Source organism: Erinaceus europaeus, chromosome 7 (assembly GCF_950295315.1).
Source record: "Erinaceus europaeus chromosome 7, mEriEur2.1, whole genome shotgun sequence".
Classification (NCBI taxonomy): domain Eukaryota; kingdom Metazoa; phylum Chordata; class Mammalia; order Eulipotyphla; family Erinaceidae; genus Erinaceus; species Erinaceus europaeus.
In genome coordinates, this window is record NC_080168.1 from 44,900,872 (window position 1) to 44,924,633 (window position 23,762).

General features: G+C 48.0%; 1 protein-coding gene across 1 annotated transcript; it reads right to left on the minus strand.

Moving 5' to 3' along the window:
* Positions 1 to 6,984: 6,984 nt before the first annotated feature.
* On the minus strand, positions 6,985 to 16,016 carry CKAP4 (cytoskeleton associated protein 4). Its single transcript, XM_060194340.1, has 2 exons — positions 15,340 to 16,016; positions 6,985 to 9,520 (listed from the first exon to the last, which is right to left on the minus strand). Exons 1-2 carry the CDS (start codon positions 15,757 to 15,759, stop codon positions 8,192 to 8,194), a joined length of 1,749 nt encoding a protein of 582 aa, XP_060050323.1. The 5' UTR covers positions 15,760 to 16,016; the 3' UTR covers positions 6,985 to 8,191.
* Positions 16,017 to 23,762: the final 7,746 nt, after the last annotated feature.

Below are 23,762 nucleotides of genomic sequence, written 5' to 3' on the forward strand. Positions count from 1 at the left end.
GTCGGGCGGTAGCACAGCGGGTTAAGTGCAGGTGGCACAAAGCACAAGGACCGGCATAAGGATCCCAGTTCGAGCCCCCGGCTCACCACCTGCAGGGGAGTCACTTCACAGGCAGTGAAGCAGGTCTGCAGGTCTGTCTTTCGCTCCCCCTCTCTGTCTTCCCCTCCTCTCTCCATTTCTTTCTGTCCTATCTAACAGCAACATCAATAACAACAAAATAGTAACAACAACAATGAAAAACAACAAGGGCAACAAAAGGGAAAATAAATAAATAAATAAATAAATAGTAAATTAAGTGACTATATGTTTTTGGACAGGTTCATTTTACATGCCTAGACCCTCTGCCTGAAAGTCAATTTTGAAAGTCATCAAATACTTGATTATAACATCTTAAATGCAGTGACCAATTTAATACTTAAACTCTACTAGTAAGGATCATCGAGGCCAGGTGGTGGCACACCTGGTTAGTTTATATTACAGTGCACGAGGACCCAGGTTCAAGCCCCTGGTCCCCACCTATAGGCGGGAAAGCTTCATGAGTGGTGGAGTAGGGCTGCAGGTGTCTCTCTGTCACTTTCCCTATCCCCCCCCCCCCCCGCCTTCCTCTTAACTTCTGGATATCTCTATCCGATCAATAAAGGTAATTTAAAAAATTAAAGGATTATCACTAGCATTGTCCCTCATTTACAGATACAGAAACTGAGGCACAGAGCCCCTCAGTAGTAGCCCATTTCCCTGTGTCAGACAGAGGGTGGCATGGTGGGGACCTGCTCTTGGGACAGTCTGGCTCCAGAGACCACTTTTTTTTAGCGGTATCCTAGAATATTATGGGATGGCAACTTTATTGTTATTGGAAACGTGTGTGTGTGTGTGTGTGTGTGTACGCACAAAGACTAGTTGCTGAGAGACAGACGAATGTGTTTGAATCCAGGTCCCATCACTGATTGGGACCCCTGGGTAAAATACAAAAGCTTTCTTGGCTGAGGTGACTTGTATGCACATCAGGGGCAGCAGCTGTTCTTACTCCCCAGGATACTTGGCAAGATTAACAAGTGTGTTAAGCATAAAAATGCAAATACACCATCAGGGTAGCTACTCCTTAGTAACTACTCACACAGCATCGAACCCAGCTGCTCTGAAGGTTTGTGCCACCCTTCCAAATGGGAAACGTCAGCTCCCTCAAACTGCATTTTTATTAACAAAAGCCTTTGTCATTATGTTCCCCGAGGTGGACTCGGGGAAGAGTATACATACTCCAAAAGTGTTCATGTCACTTAAAAATAGTTATTAGGGTGAAGATAATAGCATAATGGCTATGCAAAAAGACTTGCACTTGAGACTCTGAAGTCCCAGGTTCAACCCCCCACACCACCATAAGCCAGAGCTGAGCAGTACTCTGGAATCTCTCTCTCTCTCTCCCTTCCCCTTCCCCCCATCTCTCATTAAAATAAATAAAATAGTTTTTTTTGTGTGTGTGTGTGTGTGTGTGTGTGTGTGTGTGTATGTGTTTTGCCTCCATGGTTATCGCTGGGGCTCCAAGCCTCCACTATGAATCCACTGCTCCTGGAAACCATTTCTTCTGATTTTTTGGATAGGACAGAGAGAATTTGAGAGGGGAGGGAGAGAGGGAGAGAGAGAGAGAGAGAGAGAGAGAGAAAGACAGATACCTGCAGATCTACTTCAGGGTTTGAACCTGGATCCTTGTATGCATCCTTGCACATGATACTATATGCACTTAATTTGGTGCACCGCCACCCGGCCCCAGTAAAATAGTTTTTAAAAGAAGAAAAAATACAACTGTTTGGTTGGTGATCACCTAATGAAGGCCCAGTGTTCAAGCCCCTGTATCACACATGATCAGAGTGGTGCCCTGGTTTCTCTCTCATAAAGTGAATAAAAAAGTGCACTTGTACATCTTCTAAAAAGTGAGTTTTCATATTACATCTGAATGGTCCCACTGAATTTATTCCTCCCTTCTGAAGCACAGTCACTAAAAAATGAAGTGATTCTTATGGTTTCCCCCAACTGGGACACTAGATGGCGCCAGGTTCTCACTTGAACATTAGGTGGTGCCTATTTCTTAGACACTAGATAGCGCCAAATTCTCACTTTAATTGCCTTCTCTGGGTTCCTGCAGCCACAGGTTGGGGCTACTCACCAGCTTCAAATTTAAGAACTTGAGCTGCTTCAGATTTTAATACTGATGCCTTCAGGCATCTTCTGAAAGTCAACAGACTTCAAGCTGTCAGCCTAGAAACTACCTAGAAACTCTTATTGCCCCCATACCAATAAATGAGAATGTATTGCCTCAGCTCTGTAAGCATGACGCCAGAGGATCTGGGACTATGACAAGTCACCCCAATTCCCAGGGATTTGCCCTCCCTCCACTTCTTTTCCCCCTTGGGCCTCCTGTAGCCATGGGAAACCTTGTCTCCCCTCCCCCACCCTCACCCCATAGAGCAGAGCAGGACCACACTAGCCCACAGAACAGAGCAGGGGTTCAGGGAAGTGGTTCAATGGTCATAGCACAGCTTTGTGTGTATGAGGTCCGGGTTCAGTCTCTGGCACCGCCTATGACAGATTGGTGCTGTGGTTGCTCTACCAGCGTCATCATTATTATTATTGTTATTATTATTATTATAAAAATAATTTGCTGGGAGTCAGGCAATAGTGCAGCGGGTTAAGCGCAGGTGGCACAAAGCGCAAGGACCAGCGTTCCAACTCCCGGCTCCCCACCTACAGGGGAGTCACTTCACAGGTGGTGAAGCAGGTCTGCAGGTGTCTGTCTTTCACTCCCCCTCTCTGTCTTCCCCTTCTCTCTCCATTTCTCTCTGTCCTATCCAGCCAGGATGACATCAATAACAGCAACAATAAAAATAAATAAACAAGGGCAACAAAAGGGAATGTTTTTAAAAATAATAAACAAATAAATTCCTTTCTTTAAAAAAGTGAGTCAGCAAAATAGGTCACTTGGCTAGCACACTGTTTTGCCCTGGGTGTGACCCAGGTTTGAGCTCAGCCCCCACCGCATTGAAAGCTTTGGTGCTGTGGTCTCTTTCACTCTCTTTGCCTCTATCTAAAAAAAAGAAAAGAAAAGAAAAAGCTATTTTGTAAGTAAAGAAAGATCTATGTAGACAATTTTCCCTTCCTCTTCTTCCTCCTTCCCCCCGCCACTCCCCACCCCCGGCCCCAGCGCTGGGGAATGAACCAAATATCACTGAGCAGCTTTCCAGGCCTGATTGCTCTAGATAACTAATTTAGAGAGCAGGAGAGAAGAGAGGAGCATGGGAGAGCAAGAGTGAGCAAGCAAGCAAGAGAGATACCAAACCACAACTCCCAACACCCATAGTTCCCTTTGGTGCTGTCCATGATACTCCCAACTGGTGCCTAGGTTTTAACCCAGGGCTACACAATGGTAAGAGTGTGCTCTACCTCCTGAGCTATCTCCTGGCCCTTTGGACTGAAATTAAGTCTTAGAGTGACTGGAGGGACAGGCAGCCACACCCTGTGGTGTCTGCATTACAACAGAACCTAGCCAGGTGTTTAAACACAGAGGCTGTGGTTTCCCCACAGCCATTGCCCAACATGTATTACCGCTGAGTGGCCATGCCCAGTCAGCTCCGCTCAGCCAAGGGCCACCCCCACTGTACTCAAACATGGGCCAGCCTACAGAGAAACTTGGCTGCTCTGGTCCTCTCTTGCTACTCAGAATTTCGGGTCTTTGTTTAGGCCTGGGGTGGAACCAAGACCAATTAGAGAAGGAACCGGGCACTATCTCCTTCATGGCCTTTCTCTGAGACTCAGTTTCTCCTTTATTGTAAAATAAGAGAAGTAGATTGGAACCCCTTCTTGTGTGTGTGTGTGTGTGTGTGTGTGTGTGTGTGTGTGTGTGTGTGTGGTCTTGTGCATGTGTGATTTCACTGCTGCAGACCAACTCCTTTTAAAAAATATTTTATTTTGGATAGAGAGAAAATGAGTGACGGGTGAAGTCTCAGAGAGGGAAAGAGACCTACAACACTTGTTTCACCATTTGTGAAGATTCCCCCTTCCAGATGCTAGAACCCGGGTCCTTGTACACTGTATGTAGTATGCACTTCACCAGGAGCACTGCCATCCACACACCGCTCCTCCCCCTTTTTAAGGAGAACAAGAGAGACAGCATCACCTAAGGGTGTTTAGTACAGGAAGGTAGTACAGGGAAAAAATAAATTTCTGGTAGGCAACCAGGCAATGGCCAGTGAGGACAGCAAGCTACACAGGACAGTGAGGTTCAGTTCACCAAAGGTTCAGGTCTTGGGCAGGCTACTGGGTACTGGTTGGTGGTTGGTGCTGGTGGTGGAAGAAGTTTAGAGGCAATGGTGGGAATGACAATGATGCTAAAAACGACATGTGTTCTGCAGTGGGACACTGGGTTCCTGGTGCCTGCCCAGCTGCTGGAAGGTGAAGGAGCTGGGTCCAGATCTCAGCCCTGCCACTTCCTGGTGTACGCCAGAGGTCTCTCAGCCTGCTGCCCTTCTGACTTGGGGAATGGCACTGCCCGCCTCCAGGGACCATGAGGAGGACTGGCTCACAGCTGGTCAGTAACTAGCATCTTACTAAGCGGAGGGCAGCCCTAGGAAGAAACCGTGCACAGGTTTGCATGAGCCTAAAGGTGACTGAGATGGCGAAGACAGTGCTTCTCAAACCTGGATGCTTATTAGATGTGCCAGGAGCCTTTAAAATGGTGTCTGGAGCTGAGTGGTGGTGCACCAGGTTGACCACACACTAGCACATGGTTCCTGTGGTTCAAGTCCCTGCTTCCTACCTGCAGAGGGGAAGCTTCATAAGCAGTGAAGCAGTGCTCTCCCTATTTCTCCCTCCCCTTTCTTTTTTTAATTTTTTAAAAATTATTTCTATTTACTTACTGGATAGAGACAGTCAGAAATCGAGAAGGAAGGGTTGGATAGAGAGGAAGAGAGACAGAGAGAAGCCTGCAGCCCTGCTTCACCTCTCCTGAAGCTTTCCCCCTGCAGGTAGGGACCAGGGACTCAAACCTGGGTCCTTGTGCATTGGATCATGTGCACTCAACCAGGTGCGCCACCACCCTGCCCCTCTCCCTCCCCTTTTAATTTCTCTGTCCTACCTAGTCAAAAAGGAAAAGGGGGGGGGGGGGGAAGAAAAAATGCCACCGAAAGTGGAAGATTCACCATTCAGGAACTGAGCTCTAGCGATTAACTCCGATGGTAATAAAAAGAGTAAAAGCTGGTGACTGGGTCAGGAGGTAGCAAGTACCTGGCCTCCATGGAAGTCATGGATTCAAGCCTCAGCACCCTATGGAGACACCACAGATGGTGGGCCCATGATGTGGTGTCCTATCCTCTCTCTAAAATTAAAGTTCAGGTGGTTGGGGTAATGGTTCAACTGGTATAAGACTAGCCTTGCAGGCTCTGCACAAGGTGGGTGGTACCAGGATTGAACCTGGGGCCTCTGGAATGCAGTCGGATGCATTTCCACTGTCTCTCCAAACTTACAGCTTACTGTGGCTTTTTTGTTTTACCATAGCACTTTTCAGCTCTGACTTATGGTGGCGTGGGAAATTAAACCTGGGACTTTGAAGCCTCAAGCATGACAGTCTCTTTGCATAACCATTATACTGCCTACCCCCACCCAACTTACTTTTTTTTTTTTTTAATGGAGGAAGATAGATAGGCAGCGAGTAAGAGACCACAGCACCAAAGCTTCCTTCAATGCAACATGGGCTGGGCTCAAACCTGGGTTGTGCACATGGCAAAGCAGCAGCTATTTTGCAGGCCCTATAAATTATGATGTGTGATCTTTTATCGCAAATTTTTAAGATCTTTGTTTTGGGTAGACAGAAATTGGGAGAGAAAGGGGAGACAGATGCCTGCAGCACTGTTTCACCATTCCTGAAGCTTCTCTATGAAGGGGGGGGCACTGAGGACTCGAACCTGGGTCTTTGCACACTGAGATGTGTGCATTCAGCCAAATGTACCACTGCCTGTCCCTCTCCACCCACCCCCCCCCTCCTTTAAGGCTTTCTTATTATTCATCACAGCTAGGATAATATTCTTGCACATTGTAGCATGTGCACTCAACCAGGTGTCATTGCCCAGTCCCTAACTTTTTAAAAAGTATGAAAAAGCAAGCATTCCTGATGGAAACCAATGTTATCTCATTAAAAAAACAGAGAGTCGGGTGGTAGCGCAGTGGGTTAAGCACACGTGGCGCGGCGCGCAAGGATCCTGGTTCAAGCCTGACTCCCCACCTGCAGGGGAGTCGCTTCACAGGCACTGAAGCAGATCTGCAGGTGTCTATCTTTCTCTCCCCATCTTCCCTTCCTCTCTCCATTTCTTTCTGTCCTACCTAACAACAATGACATCAATAACAACAATAATAACTACAACAATAAAAAACAAGGGCAACAAAAGGGAAAGTAAATATATATATATATATATATATATATATATGTAAAACTGAAAACAAAAACCAAAAACCACTAGTGCCAGCTCTCTTTATATTCACTGAACCTGAATCTGTGGAGGCAGGACAGGCATTTTTTAAGCTCAGAAAGTTATGATGGCCCTGATCTCTGCTGTGTTAAGACCTGGTGTGTAGGCTGAGTGGTGGTTCACACATTAGGACCTGCACAAGGACCTAGGTTCAAGTTCTCGGTCCCACCTGCTGAGAGGAAGCTTCACAAGCAGTAAAGCAAGTCTGCTAGTGTCTGTCTCCTCTTTCTCTCTCATTATCAAAAAAGGGGTTGGGAGGGAATACACACCAGGAATGGTGGATTTACCATGTAGGCACTGAGCGCCAGAGATAACCCTGGTGGTAACAAAAAGACTTGCAGAAAAAAAAAGATCTGTTAATGGTCAATCCAAGTGTCCCCAGCATTGAGGCCCTGGCCTTCTCTTGAATATTGCATGCCAATAAAACACACCACCATTACTCTGTTCTCAGGAGACAGAAAGCTCTGGCAAAGTGTTAACAAAGCTCAAGTGTTTATTAAGAATTAAAAATACTGTAAATAAGCCATACAGTTCATTTCACAGTAAACTAAACAAACTTCTTTCCTTTTCCTTTTTTTTTTTTTTTTTTTTTTGGCAGGGCAAGATAGCCATTCAAGAACAGTCCAGCTCAAAGATGGGAGAGAGAGAGAGAGAGAGATAGATAGAAACAGGGAAAGGCAGAGGGATTCTGACAGGTTGGATTTGCTCTTCAAGGACACTGTGATAATACAGAAAAGATCTGACCTCCATTCCCTGGGAAGGGGGTTTGGGGTGGAGTGTACCATGCCTCTGTGGGCAGTTTTCACATTCCACTTCCTGAAAGAATTCACAGGGCCTTTCCTTTTTGGGAGTCACATTTGTGCATTATTTGAGGACCCTTCCAGGTAAAATAGGAAGGGGGGTTCTTGTGTGTGTTGAGGGGGGGGTGTCATGTCTTCACATTCAGAACCCTCAGGAGTCTCTGCATGGTCACATGGTCATGAGATGACTGACTCAGGAATGAACAAAGACATCTGCACCCAGGAGGAAGCTGTGGAGCAGCTGATGTAAAAAACAAACAAAACAAAATACCCGAGGAGTTTGTTCCCCTACCCACACACTGTCCTGTGTGAGCTTTAACTGGTTTCCAGTGGAAGACAGGGAGTGACAACTTGTGAAAACTTTTGGCTGGAAGCATACATATTTAAAAAAAAAAAAAAAAAAGTAAATTTCCTTAAAGATAATTTGAAAGAAAAGTGCCTCCTCTCCCCTACCCCTACTATTTTGTTTTTTAACTTGAAATCTGCCAGCCTGGAAGGCAGCAGGTTTTTTTGTTTGTTTGTTTTTTAGGTTAATCTGCTCCTAATCCTCAGTGGAAGCTGCTGTTGTTATTTTATCAGGCACCAGTGCTATCCCTCTGAGGTGCATCTCCATCTGATTCATCAGGGCTGGACCCTTCAGGAAAATGACCAAAAGGAATAGCAGAAAACTTGAGAAACCAATAGTGTGTGGTAAGACTAGTAGTTAGATAAACCGGGCACAGGATATGAAAGCTGCCTTGGCACGAAAGGTGGCATCCACCACTCTTTTCGAGTGGCCGAGAAGGAAGGGGAGGAGGAGAGGACATGAAAGAAGGGGGGAAAATATTTTTTTGGTCATGAGAAACTGAACTTGAGAGCCCTGCCTGTATCCAGGCTGCCCACTTAGACTTTCTCATAAATCTTCTCAACTTTCACAGCCAACCACTCCAGTTCTTTCTGCAGCTTGTCCAGCGAGCTCCTGACTGATTCCAGGTTGTCCTTGTTCATCTCAATTCTCACTGAGTAGGCCACCAAATTGTCCACGGCGCTCCTGAACATTTTCAAGTCCGATTCCATCTGGCTGAATGAGGCTTTGAGGTTGTCTAGGGAAGAAAGTCTGTCCAGGAGGTCCGGGGGCACCAGGGGGACCTGGTCTTGACCCCTCAGCAGTGTGTGGACCTGCTCCTGGACCTTCTGAAGTGCATCCACGGTGCTGGGGAGCTCGCCCACACTCCTCTTCAGCTCCTCCACATCGCCGTAGAGCGAGAGCTGGGCCTCCCCCAAGCTCCTCACTGTGCTGGCCAGGTCGGCCTGGCTGGCGTCCGGGGAGCCCAGGCCTTGTAGGCGCTCCTGCAGGGCTGCCAGGCGCCTCTCCTGCTCCTCGCTCCTGGACAGGAGGATCTCCAGGCTCTCGGTCTGCTGTGCGGAGGCCGCCCGCACGGTGTGGACTCCGTCTTCCACATGCTGGAGCCTGGCGTCCAGCCCCTGACTCTTCCTCTCCAGTGCCTCGAGGGCCTGGGAGTCCTGCACCATGACGCCCTCACCATCTCCCTCCAGCCTAAGGGACTGGGCCCGCAGCTGGGCCAGGTCTTCCTCCAGCCGCCTGAGCTCCTCGGGGAGGCCAGCTGTGGCCTCCTCAGCCCGCAGCACAGTCTCCCTGAGGGCCTGCAGGCTGAGACGCTCCTCGTCAGCCGCCTCCCTGAACTTCTGCTGCTCCTGCTTTAGACTCACCAGCTCTTTGACCTCAGTGTAGACATCAGACTCCATGGTCTGCAGGCTGCTTCTCAAGGCCTCCAGGTCCTTCTCCCGGGACTTGACAGAGCTCTGGACCTCCCTCACGGCCTCCCGCAAGGCCTTCAGCTCCTTCTGATGACCCTCAGTGTCCTCCAGTGAGGCCAGCTTGGCCTTGACGTCGTCGATCTCCTTCTGGCTCCTCTTCTGGACCTCGGTGAAGAGGGCGATGTTGTCGTTGATGGACTTGGTGAGCTCCGTCAACCGCTCCTCCACCGTGTTCTCCAGGGATGTGAAGTCACGGTCTCGGGCGTCCTTCACCACGTGGATCCCGTCTGAGAGATCTTTAAGGATCTCGTTCTGCAGTCTCTGCAGGACCTCGCTGATACGGCCAATCTCGCCCTCGCCTCGCTTCACAGCTTTGTCCGTGGCGTCTTGCTTGTGTTGTGAGCTCCTCAGGACAGACTCGAAAGCCCCAAGGGTGGCCTGCAGGGACTGTACCTGTAACCCAAATCCAGATGTTAGCGGAAAGCAAGAGCTGGGGGGTGTGTACTAGGCAATAACACCTCTAATTCCTTCTGCCTGTCCAGGCAGCTCCTAGTCCAGAATGGAACTGCGGCTTTTCTCTGGAGACCTGTCCCATCCTTCCACACACACTCCAGGTGGTTTAGGGGACCCAGGCGGGGAACCCCCTCCAGGTGCTCCAGGGATGATTGACTCATGCTTTTCTATCCATCAGCCAGCATGTCCCATCACATGGAGCCCCCTCAGTAACCCAGAGGTGGTCTACTGGCAGACCAAGTTAATTCCAAGTTTGAGATGGGGTAGGGCAGTTGAGTTATTTTGTTTTGTTTTGTCCTACTGAGTTTGCCAGCTATCAACTGAAAGAAGTCTGGAGCTCTTCAAAGTAGCACATGAAAGAGTCAGTCTAAGAAGCAAGCTAATGAGAACTGAGGGATGACAAGATCACATCCTGAAGACTTAATCTGAAACCCTGGGTGCAGCTGTCAATGAAGGAATTGCCTCTTGAGCTTTTGTAGTGTCCATGGTTCCCCCTTCATCTCTCTTTGAGCCAGTTTAAGTCACTAGCCCTCACGGCAGTCTCCCATGTTTTCACAGGAGAAAAACTGAGGCACTCAGAGACACAGGGTGGCACTGGGCTGGGAGAATGTGGGTGGTGGCCCAGAGGATCCCTGAGCACACTCTGGCTGTGTGAACAAGTGACGACAATGCCTTTAAACTCTATCCTAAGCAAGGTCTGGTCTGTAAGCTACCCCCAGGGAGCAGGTCTAATGTACAGAGGCTGATGACATACTATGATTATTGTTTCCTTGCAGGAAAATGATAAAAAGGAACCTGGACCCCCCTAACTCTAATCACCAATTCACAGAAAACAGGCAAGAGACACTTGCTGTAAGGCTGCATGTGGCTGATCAAATCCACAATGTGGAAAATTCTATGGGACAAACCACCAAGGTCTTCAACCACTAAATGACCATTTTAAATTTCACTTATTTATTTATTTATTTATTTACTTACTTACTTACTTATTTTTATCATAGCACTGCTAATCTCTGGTTTATGGCGACTAGGGATTGAACCCGGAACCTTTGTTGCCTTGGGTATGAAAGTCTTTTTGCATGACCATTATGCTATCTCACCAGCCTTGAGTGACCATCTTAAAAGGGGAGAGACTGGAAGCTACTGCAAATTAAAACAAACTGAAGAAACTTAGAAGTTGAAAACTGACTTGAAATATGTCAAGTGCAGAACCTCACACATGAGTGCTTGACAGCAGCTATCAGCTTCTCTGGTCTTTCTTCTGAGTAGCGTAGAAGACAATGATTCTCTGACCCTTATTCTCCAACCTGACATGACAGGAAAACACAACAGAAATGTTTCCCAGGACATCTGGGTCCTTATCCCAGTCCCACCAATGACTAGCTCTATAGATGTGACAATTGATTTCCACATCGCAAATTCCTAAAGTCTCTTCTGGCTTCCACCAACCATTTTTCCCTATGGGCATTATATTTCTGACACACACCAGCACACCACTCAACTCTAGTACATGGCAGTGCTGGGGATTGAATTTGGGACCTGGGGTCTTAGAAATAGAGAAGCCCAGAGCTCTAAGGCTGAGTTTAGCTCTCCAGCCCCTAGTCTATAATCTGAAGATAGATTAGAATAATCTATCAGGGGCTTCAGAAAACTAGACAATTTCCCTGCCCAACTAAACATAGCCTAAGTAATAAAAGACAACTCTAAGAAGGTACTAGAAAGAAGAGGCCAAGATATTCAATCATAGTACCTGTCTGGCTGAACAAAGTGCTCAGAGCAGAGACCTGGGCAGGCAAGCACAATACCTGTAACATGGCAGACATTTGGTGTTTTCTAAATGAACCAAAGAATGAATGGAATGACAAAGGCAAGTCTGAAAGTGCCAGGCTGGTCCATTTCCCCTCTCATTGCTGACTGTACTCCACCCTGAGGTTGGCCAGCTCTGTATAGATGGGACTCTCATTGGTTAGGAAGAAATCCTAAGATACATTGGGTGAACGAATGTGTCAATCAGAGAATGATGTTAAGGTCAGTTCCAGGTTGGGGAGACAGCCTAAGTGTCATAAAAGACTCTCATGCCTAAGGCTTTGAGGTCCCAGGTTCAATCCCCAGCACCACCAAAAGCCAGAGATGAGTAGTGCTCTAGTCGTTCTCTGTGTATCTTTCTCTCTCTCTCTCTCATTTAAAATAGTAAAATAGTAAAAATAAAAAAATTAAAAAAATAGATCGCTGTCCACTGATGGACCAGGCCTACCTAAATCCCTTCAGCTACCTAGGAGTTCTGATGACACAACCACTCTGGGCTTAGACCCCTCTGTGAAGTGGTGCTGAGAAATGACACCAGCCCCAGGTGGTTAGGAATCACTCCAGGAAAAGGCCTGTCCCAGGGTAGGCACTAGAAATGGATGACAATACTGTAAGTATATGTCCCTGCTAAGAACAAACCCCAGCCCTCACAGGAACTTGTAAAGAGCTCCAACCCTGAGCTGTCAGGAGACCCACCATTCCCTGGTGCAAGATTATTGACTTCCTGGCCACCCCTAGGGAAGCAAAGAGGCTGTGCAACACATACTGTGGCAAATCCTAATCCTGTGCCAGACATGTTCTGTGTCCAACTTAATGAAACAACAAAATAGGCTTTGAGCACCTGTTTATGATATAGGCAAGGCGATAGGAATACAGCAAGGGAGGGACCAGACAGTGGCGCACCTGTTAGGGTCACACATTGCAATGCAGAAGGACCCAGGTTCAAGCCCCTGGTCCTCACCTGCAGGGGTAAGCTTCACAAGTGGTGAAGCAGGGCTGCAGGTGTCTGTCTCTTTCCTTCTCTATCTCCCCCTCCTTTCTCAATTTCTGTCTCTATCCAGTGATAAATAAATAAAAATTTTTAAAAAATATAGAGCAAGAGTGCTCTACGGGTCTACTAGGGTTTGATTCCACCCAGCCTGGCAAAGTTACTCAGCCTCTCTGCAAGTGCTTACTTTCAGGATAACTGAGAACCAAAAGAGATGAGTCACCAATAATTAGGAGACATTAATTAAATCAGAGCTAAAATAAAAGAAAGATGGCTGTATCGGTAGTTTACAGCCAGGAGGACTCTTTTAATCTAGACCAGGTGACCAGGAAGTGGAGCTCCAGGTTACACGCACACAGTGCCTCACACAATGCCACACTGCCATGTGCAAGAACCCAGGTTTGAGGCTACACTCCTCACCTGCTTCAGAAGCAGAAGATCTGCAAGTATCTCTCTTTCTCTCTCCCTCTCTCCTCTCCTCCTCCCCTCTCAATTTCTCTCTGTCCTACTCAATAAAATGGAAAGGAAGTAAGTAAAATGACCACCAGGAGCAGTGGGTTAGTAATGTTGGCACCAAGCCCCAGTGACAAACCTGGTAGCAATAAAAAATAAAGAAATAATAAATGAATGGTAAAATTTAAAAAAAAAAATCTAGACCAGAGTTGCTAGTTTACTTTGGATAGTGTGCTGTTTTGCCATATGCAGGAAACTTTGGTGCTGTGCAGTCTTTTATTGTCTCTGCCTCTAGCTAAAAAAATAACAAGAAAAAAATTAAAATAGAATGAAAATTTAGACCAAAAAAAAAATCTAGATAAACTTCCTCTCATTGCACAGATCAGACAACTGAGCCTCCCCCACCCCAAAAGAACATTATCTGTACAGAACAGTGATGGAAGTGGAATAAACCCAAAAGGAGAGAGGGCCACCGAGACAGCTCACTTGGAGAGTGAGCTTCCTTTGTCCAGCCTCTGACACACTGAGGGAAGTTTCAGTGCGACAGACAGTGCCTCTCTCTCTTACCTATTTTTGTCTATTTGGAAGGGTTGGCCTGGAGCATTAAAGCCCCAGTGATAACCCAGTAAAAACAAAACCAATTAAAAAAAAAAAAGGACAAAAGGATGAGAGAGGGACTGGGATACTGAGAGAATAAAGTTCATTTCTTCACCCTCTCTTCAAGCCTCCAACACATAGAACAGCCACTACAGTCCTGAATAGGCCTGTGCACTTCTTTTTTTTTAATGTGCCACTAGGAATCCCACTGGAACTTGGTGCCTGCACACAACTCCAGCACTCCCAGCAGTCTCCCTTCACCCCCTTCTTTTTGACAGGCATATGAGATATATAGAGAGGGAGAGAAAGATATCTGTAACACTGCTCCACTGCTCATAAAGTTTCCCCCCTGAATCTGGACCCTCTCACAAATGGCAATGTATGTGTTCTTCCAAGTTTGCCACTGTCTGGCCCCAGTCTTCATATTCTTGATGACCACAACTCCATCTGGCACAACCCCAGCCACCAGATGTAGGCTTAGCAGACTCAGAAATTCTCTTCTGAACTCACAGGGAAGTTAGCCTGGGCTGAAATTGACTTACATGCTACTTCACAAACACAATGAGTCTTCTGCTCCTCTGTAACCTCCAGAAAGCCCACACAGAACCCACATGACTATTAGACTTCAATAAATATTATGATTGATCGGTAGGTAGGTAGGTGGATGAAAGAGAGCAAACTAAGAGGCTAGTATTACACACACACACACACACACACACACACACACACACACACACCAGCCTGCCTATTTCCCAAGGCTGATCTGACATTCTGGATAGGCAAAGCAGCACTGGCTACCTCATTCCCTTAAAAAATCACCTCCCTGGCCTGCAGCAGGGAGCTGACTCAGCCCAGTTGCTCTGCCAGTCTTGAGAGGAAATTCCTGGTCCTCCACACTCCACAGAAGTGGAGAGAAACTTGGCAGGCTGGACAGCGGGGCTGAGAAAAGCAGGCAGCAGTTCCCGGCTCAGAAGTGGTGGTGGGATTTTTCATCAGGCCACCAACTTTCATTGAGCAATGACTTTAGTTGAAGACAGAGGAAGGGGACGGAGAGGGGAGGGGAACTGCACTTGGGTTAAACCACACAAGGGTGGAATCACTGGCTTTGGGCAGGAAGTTGGACCCATCCATACAGGATATAGGCCCCAGTGGGCCCTGAATTACAGGAGGCCTAGACATTCTAATGCCTTCCTGCCACGTACAATGTTGTCATCAGCTCACTGGCGCTCTCTCTCTCTCTCTCTCTCCCTCTCTCTTTCTCCTTCAGCCTCAATTTTCTAGTCTGAGGCAGGGAGTCATAACTGCTAGTGGCATCTCCTCCCCAGTGTTACTGTGGGAATTCGACAGAAAGTGAGGGAGCCCTTCAGACACGATATAAACTTGCCTCCCAGCACCATCTGGTTTTGGGGGGATGGGATGGGGGACCTCCTTGCCTCTGAGGCCGAAATGTGCTACTCCAAAGGCCCACATGGGGACACTGGTCTAATAAAAGACACTATGGTCTGAGAATGTGGGAGTTTTTCATTTGAACTTTGCCAATGAATTCGCTCCGAGCTTTCTGCGCCCGCCCGGTGTCTACCCAGGCAGCAGAAGAAACTGGCTCAGAGGTCCCCCACCCCCACCCCAGGTGGGGTGCTGGCCTCCGAGATGCGCCGGGCAGCCTCCTTTCCAGACCCGACTCTGCCCATCCAGCAGCTCCGAATGCGAACAGAACGGGCTTCCTTATAGCTCACCGCTAATGCCCAGTGTCAGGCGCCTGGCCCACCGTCCTCTCCAGCCGGGCTCGTGCCCAGGGCGGCAGTCTGTCCATCCGTCGGGGCCGTTAACGAAGAGGGTCTGGGGTCCAAGCCCGGGAGATGGAGGATCGGCCTGGAGAGTTGGGGTGGGGGGTTGGGGTTCGGGACGGGGTACCCACCTTCTGCTCGACGCCCTGCAAGCCCTGGCCGAGCTCCTCCCGGTGGCGGGACAGGTCCTGGTGGCCGCGCCGGACCTGCTGCACCTCCTGCAGGACGTGGTGGACGCACCAGCCCGACACGGCGGCGGCCGCCACCAGGGCGAGGTAGAAGAGCGAGCCGAGCGCCCGGCCGAGCCTGCGCGAGCAGGACGCCGAGGACGCGGCGGCGGCGGCAGGGCCCGAGGACTTGGCGGCGCGGTGGCCGCCCCGGCCGTGCGCGGGGCCCTGCGGGGGCTGCGGGGGCTGCGGCTGCGGCGAGGGCTGCGGCTGCGCGGGCGGCGGCTTCTTGGCCGCGTCGTCGCCGCCCGGCGGGTGGGCGCCCTTGTCGGCGGGGCCGGCGCCGTGGCCGCCCTTGGAGCCCCTTTGTTTGGCCGAGGGCATGGCGGGGGGCGGCCCGGGAAACTTGCGCGGGTCCCCGGGGGGGCTGGCGAGCGACGCGCGGGCGCTGCCTGCGTCTGAGCGGCCGAAAGAGAGGGAGAGAGATAGAGCGAGAGGGAGAGAGCGCAGGCGGGCGGGCGGCCGGCGAGAGAGGAGGGAGCGGGGGCCCAGCCTCCGCCGCCACGGCGCCGACCCCGCCTCCCGGGAGAGGCTGCCACGCACTCGGGGCAGCTGGGCCCCTCCCGGCGCCACGACCCCAAAGGGGGCGGGCTGAGCGGGGAGGGGGCGGCGCCGGCCGCGGAGGGGGCGACCGGCGGGGCCGGGCTCCCAGAAAAGGGTGGCGGGGAGAGGGGCATGGGGTCTACGGGAACTGCGCCTGGCCGCTGCAGTAACCGGTTGGGGAAGGCGGTCAGACTCATTCCAGAGGGGCGATGGGCTGCCTCTCGGCGACTCCGCGGCCAAAGCAGGGGTGGCAGGGCGGCCCCGAATTGGGAGGACCTGGCAGTGACCAGGGTGCGAGCTCATCCTCCTTTCTCTCTCTGCACCGAGGGAGGGACCGGCAGGTCCACCATGGGACCCCTGCACCCCAGGGCCCCTGCACCCTGGAGCCCTAGTACCCTGGGACTCCAGCACCCTGGGAGTGAGAACCAGGGCCAGGCACAGTCCCCCTCTCCCCTCCGCCCCGCCTCCCTCCCCCCCCCCACACTCTCCGGTTCTGCTTAGGTTTGGGGGGGGGGGGATTTCCTGACCTCCTAATCTACTCCCCAGACCAGGGCCTTGCATTTTCCATTGAGTTTTGAAGGCAGACAGAAAAAGGCTGTCTGTCTAAACCAGCAGGTTCCAGAGGTGTGTTTGGGGGAAAGAGCAGGCCAGGTTCATTGCATGAGGTATGTTCAGTGCAACACTTTATTAAAGTGTCCCCACTTAGCCTAGTCACTTCACTTGTCATCACCATTATTTTTCCCCCCTTTTAAGGCCCTCTCTTCTTGGGTTGGGGAAATAGCATACCATAATAGTTATGCGAAACTATTATGCATATTAATGTCTGAGCCTTCTAGGCTCCAGGTCTAGTCTCCAGCACCACCATAAGCCAGACCTGAACACTGCTCTAGTAAAAACAACTCCACTTCTTGGGGGGGGGGGGGGGGGAGGCACAGCCTGCCCCCAGCTTGGGACAGGTATTGCTCTGTGTAGCTAGGAGCACTCCACCCCTGAACTTTTTTTTTTTTTTTTTTTTTAGCTAGAAACAGGCAGAGAGAAAGTGAAAGAGGCCATAGCAGCAAAGTTTCTGTGAGGCACTGTACTTAGCAACTGTGTACAGTTTCTTAATACCTCACAAAAACCTTGCTAGGTAGGAATTAGTATACCAGATTTTAGAAAAAAAAAAAAAAAAAAAACAGGCTGAGCCCCTACTGTAAACTCAAGATCACACAAAGATTTCCATCTGCTTGAGAACCTAGGTCAGGTCGGAATTAACAACCATACTCACTCACTCCCTGAGCCTGCTGTCCTGCATGTACCTCACAACGTGTGGTGGAAACACTTGCTTCTCTCAAACTTCTCCCAATTCTTTTTATTATTTTATTATTATTATTATTACCAGAGCACTGCTCTGCTCTGGCTTATGGTGGTGCGGGGGCTTGAACCTGGGAGCCTCAGCCATGAGAGTCTAGTCTCTTTGCATAACCATTATGCTACCTACCCTCTGCCCTTATCTTTTTAATCACCTGCCCTTAAGGCCCAGTTTAAATGCCACCTCTTTCATGATGTTCCCTGTAACACCTCCTTGAAATCTCTAATGGGACTAAGAGACAGAGAATTGTAAAGAGAGGTATTGCATGTGTGTTTCAACCTAGTAAATATTTTTTGAGGGCCCACAAATATCAGAGAGATGTCTACAAACTACTAGTCTCCCCTCCTTGAGGACAGGAAGCAACTTTAGTTATTTTTGTATCTGACTTTGTGAGGTGCTTTAAAAAAAATGTGAATAAACGAACATGTGTGCCTGCCCTCAAGAAGCCAGCATTACCAGTGGGGAAATGTGCAGAAACACTGAGGGCTAAATGCTGTGGTTGAGGATATAAATGTAAAGGTAAATTAGGAGGCAAACCCTTGCTTTCCACATTGTCTGGAGCAAAGATTTCTGGGGAGTCTGCACCAGAAAGCCCTTCAGCAAGTTCTTGAAGAAAGGATTTGCATATGAGAGCAGGAAGGGTATTTTTATGGTGGAGATGGGGTGAACCCAGGCCACCTGCCTGATGTGAAGGGTGTGTGCTCTTGTATAGGGGAAAGACAGGAGCTCGGTGGACTGGCTCCAGATTACAGACTTCAGCAGAAGCCAGCAAGTCAAGAAGAGTCACCATTTGTGTAGGAGACCAGAGGTAATTATAGCAAGTTCTGGACTAGAAGCTTAATTGTCTGGCCCACATAAAGAGGAGCATGCTGACTCCAGCTAAATATGAGAAGCTGTATGTAGTAGGAATCCCCTGTTTCCATAGGGCATACAACTCTGTCTCTGGAGGAGAGAAAGAAGATGGACAGGGAAAGCAGATGATGGTGCTCAAAGTCCTTATGTAAAAACTGTTTGGCTGGATGGGTGAAATAGCTCACTTGGATAGTGCACTGCTTTGCCATGAACTCAAGCCTGGCCCCTGCTACATTGAAAGAAATCTCAGTGCTCTTTCTTTCTCTCTCTGTTTTCTTTCTTTCTTTCTTTCTTTCTTTCTTTCTTTCTTTCTTTCTTCCTTCCTTCCTTCCTTCCTTCCTTCCTTCCTTCATCCCTTTCTTTCTTTCTTTCTTTCTAAGAATTTATTTATTCATGAGAAAGCAAGGCAGAGAGAGAAAGAACCAGACATCACTCTGGTACATGTGCTGCCAGGGATTGAACTCAGAACCTCATGGTTGAGAGTCCAGTGCTTTATCCACTGCACCACCTCCTGGACCACGCTTTTCTTTTTAATAGTTCATTTATTTTAATAAAGAAAGAACTAGAGGACAGGGGTAGATAGCATAATGGTTATGCAAACAGGCTCTCATGCCTGAGGCTCCAAAGTCCCAGGTTCAGTCCCCTGCACCACTGCCAGAGCTGAGCAGTGCCCTGGATAAGAAAAAAAGGGAGGCGGGGCAGTGGGGTGGGGTCACACAGTGGGTTAAGCGCATGTGGCATGAAGCACAAGGACCTGGGAAAGGTCCAGGTTCGAGTCCAGGGCTCCCCACCTGCAGGGGAGTCGCTTCACAGGCAGTGAAGCAGGTCTGCAAGTGTCTTTCTCTCCCTCTCTCTGTCTTCCCTCCTCTCGTGATTTCTGTCTGTACTAGCCAACAATGACAACAACAACAGCAACAGTAAAAAAACAACAAGGGCAACAAAATGGGGGAAAAAATAAAACAAACAAACAACAACAACAAAAAAAAAACAGCCTCCAGGAGCAGTGGATTTGTAGTGTAGGCACCGAGCCCCAGCAAGAACCCTGGAGGCAAAATTTTAAATAAATAAATAAGTAAATAAATAAATAAATAGGAAAGAAAGAAAAAAAAGAGAGAGAGAGAACTAGAGACCAGAGTACGAGTCAGCTCTGGCTTATGGTGATGCTGGGTATTGAGCCTGGTATGAAAATCTTTTTGTATAATCATTATGCTATCTTCCCAGTTCTCTGTCTCTGTTTCTATTTAAAAAAAAATCTGTTCAACTAAATTCACATTGTGATTAAAATCTCTAGCACATAAAAAAAAAAAAAAGGTATCCTCCGTCAAGCAGTGGCCCATATTTTTGAGAGGCAGTGATAACTTACCAGTTTGAGGGACCTGAGAGGCAGAAGCCCTGCTCTTGAATTATCCTTAGTTCTACCAACAAACTTATCCCGAGAGATATACTTAAGCTCCTGTCTGGATTTCAAGGGCACCTGTTCTGTGCTGCTAAAGATCTGGTTATAGCACCAGGATAAAGCATTGTATTCCAAACATGAGGTCTTGAGTTCTATCCCCAGCCTCTCATATGCCAGAGTGATGCTCTGGTTCTCTTTCATCCTCTCTCCTATCAGTAACAAATAAATATTTTTAAAAGCCCTTATTATAGTCTTAACATATTTTTAGAAGAAAATAGCCATCTGATTGCTATCAGAAGTAAATATTTACATTTTTATTAATGACAGAGAGGGAGAGAAGGAAGAAGATGAAACCAGTGCATCTTTGGCACATACAGTACCCAGGATCAAACTCGGGCCATCATGCTTGAGAGTCCAGTGCCTTATCCATTATATCACCTCCCAGGCCGCGGTATATATATATATATATATATATATATATATATATATATATATATATAGTTGATTCAGACTATAGACCAGATAATAATAGATTTTTCAACTTTCTGCCTCAGCTGAGCACTTGGAAGGGTAGAAGAAGGGAGTAAAATATAGTGGTTAAGACATGGGCTCTAGGGAGTTGGGCAGTAGCGCAGCAGGTTAAGCGCAGGTGGCACAAAGCGCAAGGACCAGCGCAAGAATCCCAGTTCCAGCTCCAGCTCCCCCCTGCAGGGGAGTCGCTTCACAGGTGGTGAAGCAGGTCTGCAGGTGTCTGTCTTTCTCCCCCCCTCTCTGTCTTCCCCTCCTCTCTCCATTTCTCTCTGTCCTATCCAACAATGATGACAATAATAATAACTGCAACAATAAAACAACAAGGGCAACAAAAGGGAATAAATAAATAAATATTAAAAAAAAAAGCATGGGCTCTGGAATAGACTGTCTTGGGTTCAGATTCTGCCCATGACTGGAGTGTGTGACCCCTCTGGATCTCTGTGTTTTTATCTGTGAAATAGAAGAAATGAGAATTACTCCACGGTGAGTGTGAGAATTTAGGGACAGCATCTGATAGTGTGCCTGTGACAGGGGAGCAATGAATAAAGGAAAGCTCATAGGATTTGCAGAGTCGCTGAGCGCACAGCCCAGCAGCAAAGAACTAGATTTCAGTGATTTTCTTTCATCCCTGCTTCTTGGCATCCCAGCATTATATGTGGCATGTGGACCATAGACTCCGATGAGCTTAACTTGAAAAAGCAGGTAGTGTTTTCTTTTTCTTTACATTTTTTTTGCATCATCTTTATTTATTTATTGGATAGAGACAGCCAGAAATCGAGAGGGAAAGGAGTGATAGGGAGAAAGACAGAGAGAGACACATGTAGCACTGCTTCACCACTTGTAAAGCTTTCCCCCTGCAGGTGGGAACTGGGGGCTCAAACCTGGGTCCCTGAGCACTGTAACATGTGCGCTAAACCAGGTGTGCCACCACCCAGCCCCAGAGGCAGTGTTTTCTCTCTGGCATGACTCTGCTCTGGAACTTGGCCACAACCAGAGGAGGAGACCGGTAAGGAGGTGCCTCTTCTATGGCAGGAAGGTACCAGTGGCGCTTGGAGATTTCCATTGTTTCTGAGTGGGCACAGCATTGATTGATTCATTCATTCATTCATTTGCTCTCAGTCATAGCTTGACATCCACAGTGCTCCAAGTTCTTTGCTGCCTCTCTGACTTCACCCCCTTGCTTGCTACCTTCTAGCTCCAGGGCCTTCTTTCCTGCATCTTCATACACCATGATCAGTGGCTACTTTGGGGGCTGGTGATGGTGATGGCCTGAATGCACAGGGCAGTATCCCTCACTTTCTCTAGGATTGTCACCTCTAGGAGGGCTCTTCCTCAGCCATTTTACATGAAACAAGTTCCTGTCCTGAGGCCCTTTCCTCCTTTCTGTTCTTCATTTCTTTAGTTATTTTTTTCTGACATACTACATATTTTGCTTGCTTATTCTATCTTCAATATGTATTTATATACTTACTTTGGATACTGACAGAAGCTGGAAGGGGAGGGCGAGGTAAAAAGGAAGAAAGGTACTTGCAGCCCTGCTTCACCACTTGTGAAACTTTCTCCTTTGGAGGTGGGAGCCAGATGCTTGACCCTGAGTGCTTGTGCACTATAGCATGTGCACTCAACCTGGCCCCACTTGCTTATTCTTGCCTGTCTCCATACATGGGAACTTTATTCAGCTCACTTATTTATCTTCAGTGCCTGGAATGATGACTGGATGGTAGGAGAAGCTTGGTTGTAACGACTTCCACACTATCAAAAAACCCTTTCTTAAGAAGGCCTCCCCGTCTCATGAGATGAGCAACCCCCAGGAAAGACAGTGGAAGAAAGTAAGTCAGTGAGGAATGACCTCTAAGAACTTTAAATTTTTGTGGTCATGGAATGATGGTGATGATGATGACGATGACGATGACGATGACGACGATGCTGCCAATGCCAATGAGATTGGGGGTGCTGTGGAAAAGCAGGCTGAATGCTAATCCTGGAAGGCCTTGAACCTCCAGAAGGCCAAGTCTTTGCTTGCCTTCTTCCTTGTGCCATCTTCAGTGCTTATAGTTGAATGGATAATTGACACTCAAAGTATGTCATTTGATTTGTTCATGGAACAAGCGAGAGCTTAGCACTCAGGCATGGCAACTTTAGAGCAATGCAGGGTCTCTGCTTCATGGAGCTCTCAGCCCAGCAAGCAAGAGCAGGCAACAGCACATTACAGTATGCTGGAAAGTTCTAAGCACTTAGAGAAAAAGGTAAAATAGGGGAAGAAAAATGGAAAGCTGTGGAGTTGGAAGAGTGCGATTTTAGATTGTGCGGCCAGGCTGACCTCACTGAGAAAAATGGCACAGGAGTAAACAACTAAAGAGAGTGAGAGAACAAGCCATGCTGAACTGGAAGAAGAACCTTCCAGGTAGAGACCAGAGCAAATGCAAAGGCGCTGAGGTGCACCTGAAGACCAGAAAAGAGGCCAGTGTAGCTGGGGAGAGTGAGTAATCCATTCGACACTTGTTTGCAGAGCCTCTGCTGTTTGTTGTATTAAGTGAAGAAACCAGCTCGATGCCTAGCTCATAATCAACTCTCAGTGCCTGTTGCTGCTCTTGATGACATTGTTGTCATTTCCCACCCTTGCCTTCAGATGTCTACCACCATCTCCACCACCACCACCACCACCACCACTGCCCAGTGCCCAGCCCAAGACCTACAACTTTGGTAAACTGAACTTCACAGTCCTGTTAGTTTGCTGTCCTTAATGCTATTGTCTCCTTATTCCTTGAAGTTTCACTCCATCAAAGATTTATTGTTTCTGAAAATCCTTAGAATGGTGACAGAATTATATGGAAATATAGTAAGAGATGACTTTGAGTGTATGCTCCAACCTTTAAAAAGATAAGCGAGGAGAATCCCGCAGTGACCTCTGGTCTGCGCTGGGCCCCACATTTCACAGGAATCCTTTCATGGGTGACAGTTGCCTGGGCCCTGGGCTCAGCAGCTGCTTTAGACTTGGGATATTACCTGAGTCTCAGCAGCCAGAATCTAGACTAAGGAGCAGACTGAAACTTAGGTTGGCTTCAGAAAAACTTTCTCCCTAGAAGGAGGTGGATAAGTAGGAGGTGGAGCAAGGAGCCTCCCAGGAAACAATTAAACACAATGGTCATCATAGTAATTGTAGGCAGGAGCCCTGTCTAGTGTGTGGAAGAGAACAAACACCCCTCTGGGCACCTGCCACCCTTAGAAAGGAGACTCCATAGAGATGCAGAATGATCTGGTACCTTCTCACAGTGAGGAAGTCAGTCAGTTTTCCTATTGATGACTTAAAAAAAAAAAAAAAATCACTGCATCATGCAGAAAAAGAACTTTTTCAGAGCTAAAGCTGAGGGCTGAGCAGGAGGAAAAGCAGGTCAAATCTAGAGAGTTCTGATAATCTGGTTCCTCTGGCTTCTCAATGTAAACTCTATCTTAAAAAATCTTTTTTAAAAAATATTTTTATATAAGTGAGAGCAAGAGAAAGCAAGTGAGACAGAGAAAGCCAGAGCGTTATTCTCGCACATACAAAGTCAGGAGTCAAATTCAGTACTTCCCATTTGAAAAGTCCTGTGCTGGGGGCCAAGTAGTAGCAGTGAGTTAAGTGCACATGGCACAAAGCACAAGGACCAACATCAG